Genomic DNA, 20,732 nt, shown 5'->3' with positions numbered 1-20,732 from the left:
GATTCAGATGTTACTAAATTTAATACTGTATATAGTAATTTACTTTTTAATTTTTTAGATTTTGTTAAACAAAACTTTAAGGGCTTTTGTTAATATGCAGTATATAATTATAAACTTATCATAAAATTTAAGGATGAACTTTTAATATGAAAAAAATACAATCTTTTTATACACATTAAGTGAAGCTTTAAATGCTTCATTTAACATTTTTCTAATATTATACATCATATATTCCAACTAAACTATTCCATGTTTCAAACCTCTTACTAATTTATATAGTTTAACCATAAAATTTATATATTATAATAAATAAATAAATAAAGAAAAATAGTAAAATTACATATTATATTCAATACAATTTCGAGGGTAGAAAAATAATAATGTCAAAAACTGAAAATACATAATTAAACATCGTTTGAGGGTGGGAGTTGACGAATATACTTTTTACAAGAAGAAGAAAAGAAATTAGACGAATGTTAAATTTTGACCATATATGTTTATACGTTACAGTAATTAGATTTATCGATAACAATCAAATTAAAGTAAGATGACGAGGAATGGTAATCGTTTAATTATTATTAGAATAAAGTTAGAATATATAGTAAAAGAAATACACATAACAATACAAATGAGAAGCTCATTTTTTCTCTTTCAGTTTTTAAACTAGCTACTTCGAGACATAATGATAATTAATATAAACCCGGGCTAGCTATCTCTATCTTGACCATAATAATATCTGTATAGCGAGCCACCTTCCTATTGTCTTTCCTACTGATTTTCAACTTGCACCTCTCTTCTTCTTATCTATATATTCTACTCTTTCTTTTGATTAAGTTCTTCAGTTGGCCTTCCCATATCTACCTATTATTAAGTTATCTCGATCTCTTCAATTGCTAGCTACCACACCTTTCTATATATATAAACTGCAAGATCAATCTAGTTAGCAAGCCAGCTACTACAAAAGGCGGGAGGATCTAGCTAGCTTAATTAATTTCAATGGAATACACAAGCTTGGTTGATACTTCTTTGGATCTCAACTTGAATCCTACCAATTTCCTTTCTCTAGTTCCTGTAAGTTCCTACATATATATAATATATACCCGTATGTAGTGATTATTACACATGGCCGGATTAAGTTTTGTCTTTAGCGGCTTACAAATTAAAGTTTGTTAAATTAATCTGGTCATATAATTTACAGAAACAAGAAGCTCATAGCAACTTCATTGAGCTTGGACTAAAGATGTCATCCTTTAATGATGAGGTAAATTAAAAAAGAAAACCCAATTTTACTTGTGGTACTTATATATATCGCTTGAACTTATTACTCGTATTAATTAGGATTTATTTTATGGTATAATAATAATTATTAGCAGGCAGCAAGTGCTTTAGTAGAGGAATTGAATAGGGTGAGTGCAGAAAACAAGAAGCTCACGGAGATGTTGACTGTCATGTGTGAGAACTACAATGCCTTGCAAAGTCAGCTTGCTGACTACAAGACCAAGAATCCGGCGCCATCCGACACTACTGTCAACAACAACAACAATTTCAAGAAACGGAAACCCGAAAACCCCATCAACAACAATAATAATAATGATCATCAGAGAGGAATGATTTCCGAGAGTAGCTCAAGCGACGAGGATTCTTGTAAGAAACCTAGACAAGCAGCAGATCAACAACAACACATCAAGGCCAAGATCTCTAGAGTTTGTGTTCGTACCGAAGCTTCCGATACTGGCCTCGTAAGTACCATCGATCTATAGCTTCCATCCCCGTGCGTGCATTATATTTATATATATATATGTATGGTTAAAACTTCCATGTTAATTATTTAGACTTTATTTTGCCAATTAGATTAATTGGAGTATCTAAATGTGTGAGTTGCATTTTGTTATCAACATATATACGTACAGTTGGTCAAGGATGGATACCAATGGAGGAAATATGGGCAAAAAGTCACAAGAGACAACCCTTCTCCTAGAGCTTATTTCAAATGCTCTCATGCTCCAACTTGCCCCGTCAAAAAGAAGGTACCGGCCTGATAAATTAAAATTATCTACTCTATATGGATATGGATTTCATGTTGAAATGGTAACTTATAATAATATATGTTTGTTTAAATAAACTAGGTTCAAAGAAGTGTTGAGGACCAATCCATCTTGGTGGCAACTTATGAAGGGGAACACAATCATCCCAGCCAATCTAAAAACGAGCAAGCAGCAGCCAGCACTGGTTTGAACCGAACGGTGGCCACCACCACGCTCGGTTCAGTCCCGTGCTCCACGTCACTCGGCTCATCCGGACCCACAATCACTCTAGACTTAACAAACCCCCCGCCACCTAAACCACCAACTAACCACCCATCGTTGGAAGAAATTACAAAGGTGGTTGGTGGTGGTGGTAACCGAAGTAGTAGAGTTGACACACCAGAATTTCAACAGTTTTTGGTAGATCAAATGGCATCCTCATTGACTAAAGACCCTAGCTTCAAAGCAGCATTAGCGGCAGCAATCTCCGGTAGAATGGCTCAACAAAATCATACACAAAAGTGGTAGCTGCTATCTACTTTCCCTAGCCATATACAGTACGTATATATGATGATGAGATGATGCATGTCGTAGCTAGAATGATATACCACATGGTTAAACAAAAAACAAAGAAAGCGCTAGCTAGCTAGCTAGCTAGTGGCAGGCCGGAAGCTTCTATCTCAAATCATATATATCATATATATATATATGAGCATATATATTAGGAGCGAAAAAATGTACCCAAATTGTACTGGATTGGATTAATTGGCTCAACTAGCTAGCTCAAACCAACTATACTTTGAAATTGTTCATACAAAAGATTGAGATAATTATGTCGGCTTTTTTTTTTTCTTTTCTTTCTTTATCTTTGTTAGGTGTATTATTGTTTTCAAGTCAACAAGTGACCAATGAAATACGTACATTTTTACTATACAAAAACATGCAGTTAGTTAAGACTAATTTGTACAGTAGCTTTTACGTGAATAATAATCCCAAGCTTACTTTACGTGGTCAAGTATATCCCACATATTCAACTGTGGTCCTCAATTACAAGATGGACAATTTATTGTGCAACACTTTCACATGTCTCTCTTTCAACATATAAAATGATAACTAGCATTATACCCGTACGATGTAACAGTGGTTTGGTGTTGACGAACTGTTAGTGGTGGTGGGTGTAAGTAATTTATTTAATGTAATTTATGTAAAAGGGTAGTGGAAATATTTTAGAAGATAAGAGATTGATGTTGTAAAATAATTTATTAAGAGTAAAATGATAACTTTACATTTAACACTTTTATGAGAGAAAAAATGATAATTATTATAATATAGTATAAATAATCCTCATAATTTGTTTTCCACAAAAAAGTGTAGTGTTTAATATATTTATTATATAAAGGTTGTTCATATTGAATTTGAACTGAGAGCCACTTTCAGACTATTGATACACGGGACAACCATATGTATCATTATTACGAAAGAAAGTACCCGTGTGTTGTAACGATGATATGATTTGAGTGATAGATTATAAAGTGTGATAAGTCATAGGAGGTGATAGGTTATAGCGTATGATAGTACGTCAAATGCCTTATCCGTACGGGCTCCACCCTCAGATTTATAAATTTTTCTAAAGTATTTCGAATGACATCTCTAGTGAAAGAGCATGAAATTTTAATAACACCCATATAATTTTTATAATTTATTGATGTACGGTTTTTGAGATAAAATATTTTGAATGAATTAGAATAAATGATTTATGGAGTAGAGAGAAAAAAAATGAGTGGTTAAAATTTGAGTAGAGAGAGGAAAATAAGTTGCTGAGATCTTCTCTAAGAATATTATAGTTATTTTACGTAAATATATTTAAATTAGTGACCAAATAATAAGGGCATTATAAGGTTTTTCAAAAACTTAGTTGTAAAGTTGAAAAAAATTAGCGAGAACAAATGCTTTATTATATAGTAGCATTATAGATATAGATAGTTTTTTAATCCTATTTAATTAGAATTACCACACATTTGTAACGTTCTATTATAAATTAATTACAACGATATATATATGTGATGTTCTTGACCTACCTAATCCAAATTATTTATGAAAAGCACTCCATTCGCACGAGTCATTAATATTCAATTCATACGTCTTTAACTCATTCGATCATTAGATCATGTAAGCAGAAAGAGAGCACATTTTAATTTGAATATAAATCCAAGAGTATATATGGATTAACATGTTAATTACTCTAATCTAGCTACGGCAAATAATGATATATAGATGTATGGCACAAATGAAAGCATATATAGTATATTGGTATCACAAAATCGATAGTTAGGATCTATGTATTAGCCAATATATTATCAACACGATTTCCTCCTTTATTTTTTCTCAAATTGAAGTTTAGTTTGACGATATATAAGACTCTACAGTGTGTGTGTGTGTGTGTGTGAAACCAATCAGTGAAATAGTGCATTATGTGGACACGAAAATGGAAATAATAGATTGAAAAAGATAGGCCATCACAAAAACGTGCTTACAATATCATCTTACGTGTTATTACTTCAATACCAGTAGTAGTCTAGAATATCTACTTCAATATACCAGTATGGTGCTTGAGAACAATCACTTATATATACACACCAATTCTTGCAACTTCCCCTTTTGCTAGAAGAAAAAAAATGTCACCTATTTTTGATGAACGTACAAGACCGTTGTTTTGCACCAACGAAAATAATTGATGAATAAATAATAGAATTAAAACTAACATATACTCCGTATGTTTTTCTCAACTAATAAGCTACATGTATGATATAATATATATATATATCATTATTAGAAATGTGCCATGCATAATGTGGTGGCGATAATTTATTATTAGAAATGTGATCGATTTGATTTTTAATAAAGATAATTTTGACATATTATCATTATTAGAAATGTGATTTGATTTTTAATAAAGATAATTTTGATTGATCTAATCGTTTTCATTTTAAGACAATGAGCGAGCTTTTTTAATTATTGTTTTGATAAAAAAAATTTTATTTAGAAGAATGTTAAATTTATAAACATATTACAAATAAATGGTCTGAAACATTTGTGACATGTGATTTGAACAATCAAACAAGAAAAATTTGAAAGAGAATAAGTACTTGCTTTATTTGATTTGTGAATTTTTTTTTTATAAATTTTTTGTTTGTAATTAATTAATTAAGTATTATTTATTTATCCCAACTAAGAGTAATCTCTTATTGCATTAAATAAGTGGAAATGAGGTAGTAGCAAAGTCAATCAAGAAGATTGGTCGTATCCAACAACACCTGGGGTCGTCTGGCTAGTGTATACAATTTATTTATTTATTTAAAACTCAAAGGATCCGTGCAGTTTCTTCTCGCCTACAATAAGACCCCTAACCCATTGGCTGCTTTAACTGCCTTCACACTTGACGCTTCATTATTATTTTTCTATATTCAATTTTTCTTGTATTGAGTATTGACCACCGCATTTAACCAAAAGGAAAAGATTAATCCTCTTAACAAAATAGCTTAAAATTTGTTTTAACTATTGGATTATAACATGTAAAAAAATCAGGAGCAAAAAGAAGAAAAAAAATTAATGGATATCATATTTCATCCTCTTAGAATATTAGGAGGATTTTTAGACTATTTTGTTAAGAGGATTATTTATTTTCTCTAAAGAAAACCATCACATCACACTTCATTTATATTTGGCTCCATTTGGCTGTGGCTGGATCACCTACACGTACAACACACATTTTGGTTTGTGTCAAGTATTACTACACTACGTGTCTACCTTTTATTTGCTACTTTTGACCAAACTTTTATAATGTTTTGACGTTGCAAAGAATTACTAGTATAGTACGTGTCTACCTATTATTTGCTAATTTTGACAAACTTTTATATGTTTGACGTTACAAAGAATTGGATTGATTTAGAAAAAGTTTCATTTGTACAAGGACATTAATGTAGTAGTCTTGCTGTGGCCCCTTCCCTAGCTACAAGGAAGGCTTAAATTGTCAAATTCTCTTATATATAGATTTTGAAAATACTATCACTTTTTTGTTTTGTATATATATGGAAAGTTTTCAAAGACGACCGCCCACTACCCAATTGGAAGACTCTATATGCTATGTAAAGGTGCCCATATTTAGGCATCTAAGACTTTGACATTTTATATCAATATTAATATTTTTATATAATATTTTTATATCAAACAAGTCTTTAAGAAGTTTACTTACGCGCGCCATCATTTTTTTTATTTTTATGTTAACAAATTCGCATTGGTCTGACAAAACGGGTGGTGTATCCCAACCACACTTTTTGGTATCCCAACCAAAATAGTGTGGGTCCCCATATCTATAATGGTATATATGATAGAGTAAAAAGCGGACCCCTGTCATTAATAATCTGGTCAGGTTACTAAAATTATGGTCGGGATACCAAACGCCTGACAAAATCACTGATTGATTGTATTAATTGGAATAACGACCTACAAAAATGATCATTTGTATGTTATTGACTTATTTCATCATCCACTGGCATAAACAAGTAGCTAGAAAGCCCAGACCCACCGATCAGAACCTCGTTTGACCAAGTCTTTACAGCTAATCAACTTAACCGTTAGATGACTAGTCATATATGATATATGGATAGCCCAATTGGTTTACTATTGTAGGCTTTAATTATGGTTTACAAATCCCCAAATGTACTTGTCAAAATACCCAAACTCATCAACTATCGATCTGCACCGCTTCACCACATAATAATGTACCAAAAATCTGACGTGGCAACTTATACAAAATTCAAACTTGTATTTACAATTTTTTCAAATGTAGAAATTAATTAATCGAACATGCATTTATCAAACTGGGACCCATTAATTCAGAATGGTCTATATACCAGAAAAAACATTGGTATATATATATATATAGTCTATGTACCAAAACAATATATTGGTATGCGTAGGAAATATAGCCAATATATGGCGTGTAGCTGCTCAATTGGCCGGTAATGGGGTGGGCGCATACTTAATTGCCACAAATAGCGCACAAGGTTTTGGTTTCAAGCCAAGACAACTCATAGCAACAACCGTTGAGTGAGTCATGTGTGTGTTTTTTTTTTCCCGACCTTTTGACACCAGATTGTGGGCCATTTAGGTTGCCGGTTATCAACATTTTGGCAAACATATTTTTCTTATTTGAACTGCAGCTAGCCAGTAAAAATATTTTTCTATGTGTTACGGAGTAGTATCTATAAGATGGAATTAGAGTTATAAACTAGTACAAGATGGGCCGATGGGTTAATGGGACAAGTTACGCTATGGGCCAGTAAAAATAGTGTTCTTTTTCATCTTGATGCTAGCGGGGAAATGGCATCAACTTCAGCAAACGAGTATATTACAATAGAAATTTGTTTTCTCTTGCAGATAGACACAAGTTTCAAAACTAAACGAGGAATGCAATAATTGTGTGGATCTCATGATATAATATCGCCCACCGTATCCCAACCAAGGTTTTTTGGTATCTCGACCACACCTACTATTTGCAGCGATAGTCACTGCAAATAGTGTGAGCTCCCTGTCTGAAATGGCAAATCTGACAAAAAAATAAGCGGGCCCCTTGTCAGTAATCACTGCAAATAGTTGGATATGGACAAAAACACCACTATTTGCAGCGATAATCGCTGCAAAGATTAAAACCACATTTCTTATTTTTCCTAATTGCATGCAGTGGGCCATATGTAGATTCAGCAAGCAGTGAGTAGCAAAGGATTTCGAACGAATTCCTGAAGACGTGTCGGAAAATATGAAAAATAAAAATGGTGTTTTAACACATACGTATTGGCATGTATGTAACGGGACACTCATCATGGAAAAAATAACATGTATCAATAAATATGAGAAACTTAACGGAGCTGTTGTGCAGGGCGAAATTTTTGTTGGGAGAAAATTTAGGCCGGCCTAAAAGACTAGTTTGAGCTCAAAATGGTTCAAAACCGAGGGTGGCAGGGTGATTTAAGAATGGTTATCACGATTCACAATGACCGAAACAAGCAAAAGCAATGAGTCAATTCTATATTGGGACGCGGAATGAAGGGGAAACATCTATAAATCGTAGTTAAAACTAGTAGTAATTATTGCTGTATTACACATCTAACGGAACTCATATTTTTAAAGACTCAACCACCAAGAAAGAGTGAGAGCTTTCATTACTTGCTCAATATCCATATGCCAAAAGAGTATATTTAATTTGATAAGTTTTTGTTCAACTACTAATTTGTACTCGTATATAACATATCTACTAAAAGAATATATTTATGGCGCGTTTGGTCTATGAATTTGAAATCCAGAAGCATGATGTATGTTTGGTTAATTGGCCTAAAGTGATAAGGAATTTTAAATCCTAGAGATATGTAGATTGTGTTTGGTTCAATGAATTTAGAAAAGATAAGCAAACTACATACGAGTATATATTAATAACTATTTTTATTTTAGAAATAGTATTAAGAGAGCACTAATTTCGTTTGACTGTTTGAGTAACGAGTATGAACTTATTTGGGCCTGTGATAAACTCTAAAGTATATATGTGGGTTCAATCAATGTAACAAAAGTGGGCTTGGATTATGAGGTCCAACAGAAATTCATATTTCATCATCTTAATAAATAAAATAATTAATTATTATGGTTTTAGGTAAAATAAAACAAGTATATAAATAAAACAATAGGTTTTTTTCTTCAGTGATAATCATCGTGCATCATGAAAACCATCGTACATCAATTGCTCCGTGAAACTTCGTGCATCAATTTAACCATGATCTAAGGGTCAAGATCCTGTCTTATTTATTTTACTTTAATACTTGTTTTACAATACTCAACCCCTAATTATTATATATAACAAAAGAAGCAGCGTTAGTTACAGTAGAGACAACTCAACTTAGCAGGCTGTTGAGTCAGATGCATGCTTATTTTATTTCTTATTTTTTAATTTCTTTTTTTAATCATCCTAACTAATAGGTTACCGCATACATGCATTTACGCTTGTATTTTTATCTTTATCTTTTTTTATATATAGTTTTTCAAGTAATGCTTTTACCTCGCCTTAATATTGTGTTAGTTTTTATCAGTGTAATTAAATTTCATTTTCTAATCATTATGAGTTGACAGTCTATCGCATATATACATCTAAGTTTGCATTTAATTTTTTTGTTACTTTTTTGTCATGTTTTTGTCTCACGTTCATATTTTGTTAGTTTTTCTCTTTCATTTATTAATGTATTTACTTTGTAAAAATTATTATAATAAAGCTTCTTTAATTAGATAAGAAAAAGACTAATTTTTTTACCTCTAGCCAACGGTTATAGCTACCTATATTATTTTTAGTCTATTTTTTATTTTAATTTTATTTTGGTCATACATTTACACAAAGTTAGTTTTTTTTTTTTATTCATTTATTAGTATATTAATTTTTAATAGTTTTTCAAGAGCAATTTTAAATAAAAAGGGCACAAACCAACGGATGAGTACAACAATAAAAGAGTTGGTTTTTAAATAGTATTTTGTGTCACATTTTATCATTTGTGTTATTGATAAACGCCTAATTCGTACTACTTTAAGATATGAAAACGAACATGTTTTGTGAATGTTAATAGACGATTAGGGCGTTTTTATGTTTGTTTAAGTGTTTCAGGTCTTTAGTAACAAATTGAAGTTAAATGGATCATTAAGAAGTCAAGCAAAGTCGAAAATCAAGTCAAGAAGTGTCAAGGCAAAAATCTAGAAAACTGCCATTTCTGGAGGGCAGTCTGGGACGCCCTGGTGACCATCTGGGACGGCCATAGCTGCAGCAAAATTCCGAATTTAAAGGGTTTTATTAATTTTCAGTTTATATAACCTTCATACACGAATTTGGAAGTTACCACTTCATATTTTCTCATCCTTGGGCAGTTTCCTAACACACACAACACCCCAATTTCATCATCAAATCACAATTCCATGGAGATTGAAGCCCTAATTGAAGAATCAATGATGCTATCAATGATGAAGATTTTAGGCTAATTCTCTTTTGATCATTCTCATGTGAACAATTATGTAAGACAATTGTATTCAACTTTTCTTATGTTTATGTTGGATTAGATGTTTAATTTCCCATTAGTCTTTTAACATCTAATGTTGTTTGGATTGTTTGAATGATTACTAGTTTATAACCTTGAATGAATTCCATCTATCTTTTGATTTCAATTTCTTGTTAATCAATTATTATTGGAAAAATCTTTTGTGAACTTGTAATCTTGTTAATGAATAGATAATTTAGTTGTGTCAATTCCCCGGTTTTCATTATCGTGAATCATCACAACCTAATTGATTAGTTCTTAGCATTCATTCAATCCAAACTTATAACGAATCATGTCTATGTGATTTCCAACGAACATAAGTTAGGTTATACTTTTGAAAACATAATTTGAAGCATGAGAATGATCCCTTTTATTTAATTGAAGTAATTGTTAAGTTTATGATCAAATTTAGTTTTTAATCAAATTAATCAATCAATCGGTTTTAAGTTTCATGTCTAGTTTAATTAATTTTGTAAAATTCTTCAACACTTTCCCTTGATTCCATGTGGATACGATACTCTACTTGCCTTAGCTAATTAGTGGTATTTTAGTTTTATTTTTGATCGGTTCAACGACATTGATCAGTTATACTTTTTATTACCTCAATTCTACGCTTTTATAATATACGTTTATCGTTATGTATCTATCACCAACCTTATATATAGTTCAAGTTTTACGTATCGTGATGTTGCCGGGGGCAATGCCCGGATTAAAAAATTAGTTACATGACATAAGAGTATGATACAGGGAAGGTTGAGAGGGGAACTTAGCAAAATATAGACTTTGTTTCCCTTGTATACTAAACCATCCAAAACTGTAAAAATGTGGAAAAAAACAATAAGGATTTCTTAATTAAATCCTTTAAATTCTATTGATTGTTTCATGAAACGTGTGCCATGCAACTTTTCATATATATATATTTTTTTTAAAGGGGTAGATTACTCACGAATATCGTTGTCATAATCGAGTCAGCGTTAAAGAAGCCTTTCGCATAATATTTCACTTTAAACCTCTATCACCTACAGGTGTAGAAGAAAAACTCAGTCAGACTCACTATAGTTGGATATTAAATACTTGTGATTACTTTAAATCTGTTTAGAAATAACTCAGAACTTGAGATTTCTGGTGAAGAACCAAGTCTTCATGCCTATAGATCATTTGGTTATTATTATTTGAATTTATTTTAACTCTAAATTAAATAATACTTCCATAGCTTCGTGATTCATGTTTTCAGGACTCTTTACTACTATCAATTTGAACCTCTATTATTGGCCCTCAAAAACATGTGCAAACACCGGTTCTCCTTTATTCTTCGCGGCAAAGTAAGGTTTTAATATACACACTAAAAAGTAATATCCAACTTAAAATGCTATAGTTATCCATTTATCATCATTATTATTAGCATTATATATTATCTAAAGTTTTTTAAAAATGGATCACTAATGTCATATTGTTCCCATTTATAAAGCTCACATTTTATTATTTGTAAATGTCTTTTTTTTTTCTTTGAAAAAGTTTAGATGATTTAGAACACTTTAGTACTTTGGATAGTAAGATCGCTAACTACCAATTAATCATTGTTCTGAAACAAATATTACTTGGTTGTAATTTGACTAACAATCTAATAGTTACAATGTTAACTAAGGTCGCGTTTGGTTCACAAAATTTGATGGAATTGGAATTGAATTCCATTTCTTAGTGTGTTTGGTTGCACAAAGAAGAGGGGATCTCATTCCATAAGAATGTAAGCATTCCATCATTTGATGGAATCTCCATTCCTTGGGGATAGAGGAAGGAATTTCATTCCTTCCATCATTTGAATTTTCAAAAAATCAAAAACATTCCGTCAAATTCCATTCCTTCAAATTCCAATTCCTTTGAAAGATTCCATTCCTTCCCAAAACATTCTGTGAACCAAACGCACAGAAAAATGTAAGATTAACAAATGACGTGGTATTTAATAAAAGTGAATTGTTATACTAATAAAAGTGAACTGTTATACTAGACTAGTTTTCAAATAATTGATTTTTTTTTTGTTAGAAAATCTGAACGACTGAAGTTCTTAAAAAACCTATATAAAAGAGATCAGTGGCGAAGCTTGAAAATTTTCAGTGGGGATCGGGATCTAAATTTTTTTTCCCTAATACTATTTTTTTAAAATGGGAGGTCGAAACCGAGTATATCGAAATTTTTCTACACGAAAACCATATATCCCTACATCGGAAAAAAAAATTCGGGGGGTCGGGAGTCCATCCCCGCCCCTATATAGCTGTGCCCCTAAAAGAGATGTCTTTTTTTTAACGATAAATTTTAGTTCAGTGACATTACTTCTTCATATACCCATTTCTAGTTTTAAAGGAAACTCAATTATTTTGGAAAAACTCATGTCTCCATAAGGCCGCTCCTTATAGTTCTTCTACTGTGCGTCTGGAGCTTCCGACGCAGCCAAGAAAGAAGACGCAAGTAACACTATGCGCGTCTAGGCCGGCGTCTAGTGCTTACTTCTAATATTAGACACACGTTTTGTGAAGGAAAAGTGGGGCCCGAAAAGATGATGTAAGTGGAAGAAGTGGGAGTTATAAGGAGGGAGTGTTCTTGGTGTATCTAAAAGAGAGATAAACTGATGAATAGTGGAAGACGTGAGTTAAAAGTGGAGTATTATAAGGAAGGGCCTAAGCATTTTTACTCGCATTAGGAATTGAATACAAAATTTTAAGGTCTTAAATTCCCCGAAATATCAATCTATGTGTTGATAATCTGTTCAAAATGATTTACCTAACCACTATAACACGGTTTATCACCCTGATAGTTGTTACAACCATTTTGTATGTATCATATATTTATCCACCATATATAAACATTACTGATTTGAATTAATCAAAAGTAATGGTACAAGTATCATTTCTCATTCATTTTACTTTGTATTACTTTGGAGCTATGCTTTCTAGACCATATTAGTTTCATCTAGCTATGTGATATGTTTTCACACTTTTTCTATAACAAAATCATACTCAAAACAAAGGTTAAAGTGATCGCCCCTGTATATATACTAGGATCTGATGCTTGTATAGGTCAAAGTGTACGCTTACCAAAGCTTACAGATTTAGCAAAAATTTGTACCATAAATATATCCACATTTATTCCTTTTTTCCTTCCCCACATATATATAAAAAATGTCAATTGGATTGGCTCCAAATCCACCAAGCCCTGCGGAAGTGATTGTAGTTAGAGAGTACAAAGAGGAAAGAGATAAGGCAGCAGTAGAGGCATTTGAGCGCCACTGTGATTTCTGGCAGCCCGGTAAGCCTTCACTTGTCACCAACTTTTTGGGTGATCCTCTCTGCCGTGTCCGCCAATTCCCTCTACGTGTCATGCTGGTACGCACATACATATACACCCCTGCTATAGCTAGTACTTCGAAATGTTCATTGAAACTGCTTATCTACTTAATTGCTGGCTTAATTTCATATAACTAAAGAGGACTACTACTATTAAACTTCACATAGTTTGTCTTCTTTTAATTACAAATAATGCATGATGAAATAAGCAGTTTGTATGAGGCAATCTCAAATACTATCCTACACATTTACCAGTTGTTCTAATACGTGGTAATCTGCTTAAATATAAGCAATCCCAAACACCTTAAAAAAAAATTAAAAAATTTCAAGTTAATTACATGTTGCATGCAGGTTGCTGAGCATGGAGAGGAGGGTGAAATAGTGGGAGGAATAAGGGGGTGCATTAAGACAGTAAGCAAAGGGGAGATCAAGTCGCCTTTGAGCACACATGATGACAATCTAGTTTACATAAAGCTGGCTTATGTTCTTGGACTTAAGGTTTCACCAGCCCACAGGTCTCTCTCCTCATTTCTTCCATCATTAATTTGTTTTCCTTTTGATTTTTTTTGAAGTTGCAATATCTCAAGTAAATGTACCTAAATTAATTACAGACAATTTTTGTGTCTAATATGTTCCATGCAAGTAATTAGTGGTTTGTTAAATGTAGCTGTCTTAGTCTTAGGTATATTAAGAAAAATGACAATAGTTGGAACCATTTTGGGCCTATGAATTTATTTATGAAGTACATAATTTGTTCGGTAGAAGAAAGATTGATCAGATTCTTTTGACATTTTTATAGTTTTATTAGTGATAGTCATGCATTGTACTACTGTAATTCGTTGGTGGTGGTGGATGAATGCTTTTTTGGTCTTATTCTTCTTTCTTAATCTAGTGGTGGCTTTTGAACTTCTCTTTGTTTAGCCTAAGCTAGTAACTTTTGAATCTATGGAACTTCATTTTTGTATACGACATTGGGTTATTATTTTCCTTTAATTTGTCTCATTAGTAAGAAAACATGAAGTTATAAGAATGATAAAGAACATCCAAATTAACTTTCATAATAATGTGCAAGATTACTAATCATATGCGACAAGTATATATATTTTATATTTAAGTTGTCTTTTAATTAGCTTTATGGAAAGATTGAATACTTTAGAATCTCTCATTAGTTTATATTAGGTAATCAATAATCAACTTGAGTTAAAGCATCTAACTGTAAATGTTTTGAATGGACTATTTTATTCATACAATGTGACCAACTTTTTAGTTAACAATTACAAGAGATTAGATTTGTTTATATGTGAACAGCTCTAATTATAAGCAAGTGTTTTTATTTGTTTCTTCTGTACATGTCGTTAGCTCGTTTAACCAACTGATAATGTATATTGAATTTTGAATGTAGACGACTAGGCATCGGTACAAAACTCGTCCAGCGTTTAGAAGACTGGTGCAAGATAAATGGGGCAGATTATGCTTACATGGCAACTGATTCTCACAATGAGGCTTCACTAAACCTGTTTACTTTGAAATGTAATTACATCAAATTTCGTACTCCTACGATTTTGGTACAACCAGTTTACGCCCATAATAAGCCATTGGTCTCAGGTATTGTAATCAAACGTCTGGACACACAACTTGCGTGTTGGGTCTATCATAAAAGCTTTGCAAATGCAGAGTTTTTTCCTAAGGACATAGATCTGATTTTACAAAACAAACTCACTTTAGGAACTTTTATGGCAATACCCAAGAGTCATATCAACCATTGGCATCCTAAAATGACCATACTACCCCCTAGTTTTGCTATATTAAGCATATGGAACACTAAGGATATGTTTCAATTTCAAGTGAAAGGGGTGTCACCACTAAAGTACGCAGAGTGTGCAGGAACTAGGGTGTTGGACGCTCTAATGCCATGTTTAAGATTACCTTCTGTCCCTAATTTCTTCAAGCAGTTTGGGGTTTATCTCTTGTATGGACTTCACATGAGTGGCTATGGTGCTTCGCGGCTCATGAAGGCATTATGCGCACACGCACATAATATGGCTAGGAATGATGTGGCATGTAGGGCTGTTGTGGCGGAAGTGGGACAGAGGGACCCAGTAAGAGAGGTGATTCCACATTGGAGGAAACTTTCATGGTCTGAAGATATCTGGTGTATCAAGAAACTTGGACCAGTGCAGCGGGAGAATTCTGGACAACACGATTGGATCAAGTCTGGGTCATCTCCTTCTGTGATCTTTGTTGACCCTCGTGACTTTTGATTTCTAATAACATTAAATTTTCTGAAGAACTGTATATTTTTTTAACTGAAATTCTCTTGATTTATAAAAGGGAACCAAGTAACCAAATAGATTACTTGAGAATTTCTGTTGTATGGTAGGAGATGTATATTAGAGTTCTTTTGGTATTTCTTGTTGCAAGTCAAGTGTATGTTCCTTAGACAGGGATTCTATCTACTAATCAGAAAGACGCAGTTGACCAAATATCCAACATCATGACCAAGAGTTGCACCACCATATAGCTACCTCTCATCATTTGTCATAGTATGCAATGAACATTTCTTTTCTTTTTTATACACACACTACACCATGAACACGTACACACTTTACAAAAATACGGATTACGATTAATCTGGTGGAAAAAGACCTTAACTGGTTTTGTCATGCTAGATTATAGAAGTAAAAAGAGGTACATGCAACATTTATACACCTAATACCCTATATGTGACTTCGATAAAATGAAAACTTATCTGACTTTGAAGTAGTTCCAATTGTGGCTTATGTTCTTGTCTGTTTACCACGAAACCATTTCTTCCCCCGCCGCACGCACACACCTCTGTCATCGTTCTTCACATTTCTCATTCCCTGTTTCTTTGTTTTCCTATATTCATCATCTTGTGGCAAATCCTGAAACAGCTTTGTAAGTTTAGGATCCTCTGTAATTCCATTAGATATCATCTCAGCACGTAGTTCCCTGGCTTTGGCTATTAGCCCATTTCTCATTAACCCTTCCACCATCATTACAAAATGTGCAGAATCCGGTAGCACTTCACATTCTTTCATTTTCTCCCAAAATTTTAAAGCATTTTCAACATTGTCTGCTTGCAAAAACTTACCAAGAAGTATAGAGAAAGTTTTTCTGCTCGGTCCATTTCCAGATTTCATCATTCGATCAAGAAGTTCCAAGTTTTCTATGAAAGTCAAATCTTGTCCTTCAAGAAACGCGTGATATGTATCAATAGTAGGGTTTACGTTTTCTTCCAACATTCTTGATAGTATACTTCTTGCATCCTCAAGTTTTCCTGCTTTACATAATGGACGAATTAAAAAATTGTAAGTACTAGAATCGGGAATCAAACCCACCTCTTTCATCTTATCAAAAATCCTGAGAGCTTCTTCATGACAATTCTCGTGCGCAAGTACATAAACCAACGAATTATAAACTATCTTGTTTGGTTTCCACCCTTTTCTCTTCATTTCACCGTACAATCTGAGCGAATCAAAGAGATTGTTAACTTTCGAGAAGCAAGAAATTAAGTGGGTATATGAATCTTCATCTGGGGTTACTTGGCATTTGTCCATTTCTTTCCATATTCTCTTAGCTTCAACTATGTCTGTGAATATATTACACCATCCACTAAGAATGATGTTGAATCCCTCGGTTTCAAGTGCGAATAGCTTCGCATTTACAAACATGAACTCTTCAGCCTCTTCCACGTTTCCATGCTTACAAAGGATATCTAGAAGTGTATAGAATGCCTTCTGATCAGGACTTAATTTAAACTTCTCCATCAACTGAAATGCACGAATTGCCTCGGTTGGTTCATTTGCAGATGCATATCTATTACAATTTACAAGCAGTTCAAAGAATTAACAAAAATAGGAAATTTTTTTTGAAACATAACTGAATAAAAAAATGTAATAAATTGGCATGTTCTCAGACAAAAGGTACTAAGCTACTAAGAAGGTTTGTTTTTCGACTCGTCCAAGCCTAAATGGAATACACACAGTAGAAGCATTCTAAGTTGGATACGTACACTAGATTTCGGACCAATGGTAAACACATTTCTAAACACATGTCGGTAAAAAGAACTTTAATTAGAAATAGACTTATTTAGTGTATACCTATCAATCATGATGAACATAGGTTGTTGAGTATCCATATCAGATTGGTACAAATCTTTAATCAAAGACCAAGAAATACTAAACTTTTTATGGTTCCCCAACACCCATATCATCAAGTTCCAAGCTTTTTGATCATCACATTTCCATTTCTGACCCCATTTAAACACTAAAAACCCCAACTTCCATTCTTCCCTTAATTCCCAAATGCACGAAACAATCAACTCTCTATTCGGTTTGATTCCAGAACCATCAAGAAAGTCAAACGGCTCCCCGCTTTCTGGATTAACATTACTACGTAATAATTTAAGTAATTCAATCACGCCTGATTTGGTAGCTTTGCAGAGGCTTTGAACCTGGGGCAGTGGGTGGAAATTTGCAATGAAATGGGTGTAATTGTATGTTGAATGGGATTGAATGCTAAGTGTTCGACGAAATGCCTGAAAGAAAATGGATGTTGTAATGGGGTTCGATGAAGATTGAAAACCATGGTAGGGAGTTACTGATCTTCGAATTAAGGTTTGTAAAAGATGATGAGAGTGTGTACGTTTGTTGAGTGTTCGAGCAACATAAGCAGAAAACATAACATTAACATACATCAGTGCGTTTAAGGTTTACCAACACCGACACAACTCATTGCATTTGCATTCTGTGAGTGTTTGTGTATGCTGGTGCTTTTAACGGTTTCCAGGGGGCCCATCAAAAGCCGAAAAATCGAAAATAGTAGAATAATCTGAAATAGCCTTTGATACAAAATAAAAACTTCATTATCTATGGACAATTATACATTTATACCTAAGTATTTAAATATATTTACACTGAAAATCAGTCAAATAACAGAATTGAGGGTCTTGTTTTCAATTATCAATTTATATTTCAAAGTGAACATGCAAAGTGAGACAAATCAAATTAGAAATATACACATTTAAAATAAGACGGATGATGTATTATCTATATCTATACTTTTATATTATAATAGAAAACTGGTCAAAATACACTGTAAATGTGTTTTTATTTTTTTTAAGATAACACAATGTGTTTTTATTGTGTAATCCAAAAACACATTGTGTTAAGTTTTAAGTCAAGTGTATCTTTGATAGAGCGTGAAAAGTAGAAAATTATTCAAACACAATATGATACGAACTTAACACAATGTGTTTTCTAAAAAAATTTTAAAAATACATTGTGTTAAATTCATATCACAATGTGTTTTAGTAAGTTTTATAGTTTTCACGCAAATTTTAGTTTTCAAATGATCATAACCCATAATATTAATATAAATATCTAAATAACTTTTATTGCTAATATTCAAGAAAGTCTAATAATAATAATCCATTTTTAAAAATCAAAAGTAAATATTTATTTAGAGAGAGCTACAGCTAACAGTCTACCACTAAAAACGTTACAATATTTCCCACCACTACCGAATCCTGAGTTGAAGTTGCTATCCCAAATCCCCAATCATTACAACTAGTAAAATTCTGCCCCCGCAAACTGTTTCGTTTAAACAACTGCATTATTCTAGTATAATTGCGTTGAACTCTTAACTGGCTAATTAAAAATGATTATGTCAGTGATAAGTTTATTTCAAATATATATTTATTTAAGAGCGAAACTGTCACACCCTTAAAATAAGGGTCTAGTTGGGATGCGACTTTCATGAGAACCACAATACAAGATCATAATAAACAATCACTACATAGTGTCGTTTTTAGAAAATATATTTAGAAACATTGTTTTGAAATCAAGTACAATACTTAGGGAAATAATTCATACAAAACATTATTTAATAATATAGAAAACGTAGTTAAAATTTATAAACTTTAGCGAGTTGATGGAGCTCTTCCTAAGGTCATGACAAGTAGAGTCTTATTCTTCGAGATGCAATAACGGCAAGACTTATTTGATGTGCAACAATTACTCATTCACCTGAAATGCATGCTAAAAGGTGTCAACATAAAGTTGGTGAGTTCCATAGGTTTATATAAAAAAAAAGTAAGTATAATGAACCACAAGATTTAAGTAGCCATTGATCAAACACAATGCTATAGAAAAAGTGTATACATTGAAATAAGCTCATGAAACGAAAACTCGACAGTGTTGTGCCCCAAGTAAGTACTCGCTCAAAGTACTCAAGTTTTCCAAATATATATGCATCCGTTCGACCTTGTGGGTCAAGTTGGCGCTACCAACCCGGATGGGGGTGTCAACCCAAATAGCGCTATCCAATATATTCACGTTTAAATCCATAACTAATCGTTCATGATAGTGAGGCCTTAAGTGAGCAAAGACTTAGAACAATCTTTGTATACGATTTAAGGTACTTGTGTTCATAGTAAAATAAAGAGCATGCATTTCATCCCAAAAATTTAATAAACAAGAATGGGACTAGGAAACTCACCTTCAAAGCAAGATGCAACAAATCGCCAAATAAAAGAAATTAACCTAAAACAGAAAATGTATAGTTTCTATTGGTAAAAATAAATAAATAACCAAATAACTAAAATTATAAGTTTTGATGGAGAATTTTATCATCCAATTAATATTTAACTTTTGATTTATGAAAGAATTTGTAACATTTTTGTAGTGGGTTTGTTGGCATGCAGGCCATATATTTATATTTTATACTATAGGGTAATCATCAAATACATCCAATTTATAAATGAGAATGGATAAGAACATATCCCAGCCTTTAAAATTTAAGATCGACGGTTGAAATTTTTTGAGAATTGTCTGTTTTAAATTAATATTTAAAAGGGTAATATAGGAATCACACGTTATTTTTTTTTTCTTCTTCCGATGTATCAAAAGTTGAAGGAAACATAAAACAAGTCAAACCTCTTATCTTCTTTTGGAAACTAAAATCACTTTTGTTTTCTTCTCTCCACCCACATTTCTCTTGACATAGTTTTTTCCCCTTATTCGGATCTGACTAACCGACGACAGAAAATAATATAAAAAAGCGACATGTTTGTGCATCCATTTTTTTGTTCTCTTCGCACCCGTCTTTCTTGAGCAAGATCAAAAGTGAAAAAATTTGATTTGATGGGTATTGTGAATTTGTGTAAAGTGGTTTTTTATCGTGAGAAACCCATGTTTGAAGAAGGTAAGGAAATGAGTTTTGTT

The 20,732-nt window shown here is 32.5% G+C and overlaps 3 protein-coding genes and 1 long non-coding RNA gene across 6 annotated transcripts; 3 read left to right on the top strand and 1 right to left on the bottom strand.

Moving 5' to 3' along the window:
* The first annotated feature begins 830 nt into the window (after positions 1-830).
* Positions 831-2,854, top strand: LOC122587096 (probable WRKY transcription factor 40). 2 transcript variants are annotated; one of them, XM_043759171.1, is made up of 5 exons: positions 831-1,071; positions 1,199-1,261; positions 1,374-1,739; positions 1,911-2,027; positions 2,127-2,854. In XM_043759171.1, exons 1-5 carry the CDS (start codon positions 997-999, stop codon positions 2,550-2,552), a joined length of 1,047 nt encoding a protein of 348 aa, XP_043615106.1. In that variant the 5' UTR covers positions 831-996; the 3' UTR covers positions 2,553-2,854. The 2 variants fall into 2 exon arrangements, with proteins under 2 accessions (XP_043615106.1, XP_043615105.1); XM_043759170.1 differs by having other exon boundaries at positions 1,371-1,739.
* Positions 2,855-7,007: 4,153 nt separating this feature from the next.
* LOC122590007 lies at positions 7,008-8,248 on the top strand. Of its 2 annotated transcripts, none has more exons than XR_006322386.1 (2): positions 7,008-7,142; positions 7,464-8,248. It is a non-coding gene; the product is annotated as an uncharacterized LOC122590007 (long non-coding RNA). The 2 variants fall into 2 exon arrangements; XR_006322385.1 differs by having other exon boundaries at positions 7,120-7,133.
* Positions 8,249-13,320: 5,072 nt separating this feature from the next.
* Positions 13,321-15,875, top strand: LOC122588333 (probable N-acetyltransferase HLS1). Its single transcript, XM_043760441.1, has 3 exons — positions 13,321-13,524; positions 13,837-14,000; positions 14,888-15,875. The coding sequence occupies exons 1-3, from the start codon at positions 13,321-13,323 to the stop codon at positions 15,744-15,746; spliced, it is 1,227 nt and encodes a 408-aa protein (XP_043616376.1). The 3' UTR covers positions 15,747-15,875.
* Positions 15,876-16,089: 214 nt separating this feature from the next.
* LOC122589344 (pentatricopeptide repeat-containing protein At1g80880, mitochondrial) lies at positions 16,090-18,359 on the bottom strand. The gene is made up of 2 exons (XM_043761630.1): positions 17,610-18,359; positions 16,090-17,325 (listed from the first exon to the last, which is right to left on the bottom strand). The coding sequence occupies exons 1-2, from the start codon at positions 18,203-18,205 to the stop codon at positions 16,263-16,265; spliced, it is 1,659 nt and encodes a 552-aa protein (XP_043617565.1). The 5' UTR covers positions 18,206-18,359; the 3' UTR covers positions 16,090-16,262.
* Between the last annotated feature and the right edge of the window lie 2,373 nt (positions 18,360-20,732).

The sequence above is a fragment of the Erigeron canadensis genome, chromosome 2 (assembly GCF_010389155.1).
Source record: "Erigeron canadensis isolate Cc75 chromosome 2, C_canadensis_v1, whole genome shotgun sequence".
NCBI lineage: Eukaryota > Viridiplantae > Streptophyta > Magnoliopsida > Asterales > Asteraceae > Erigeron > Erigeron canadensis.
This window is presented reverse-complemented; position numbering and strand designations above follow the sequence as displayed.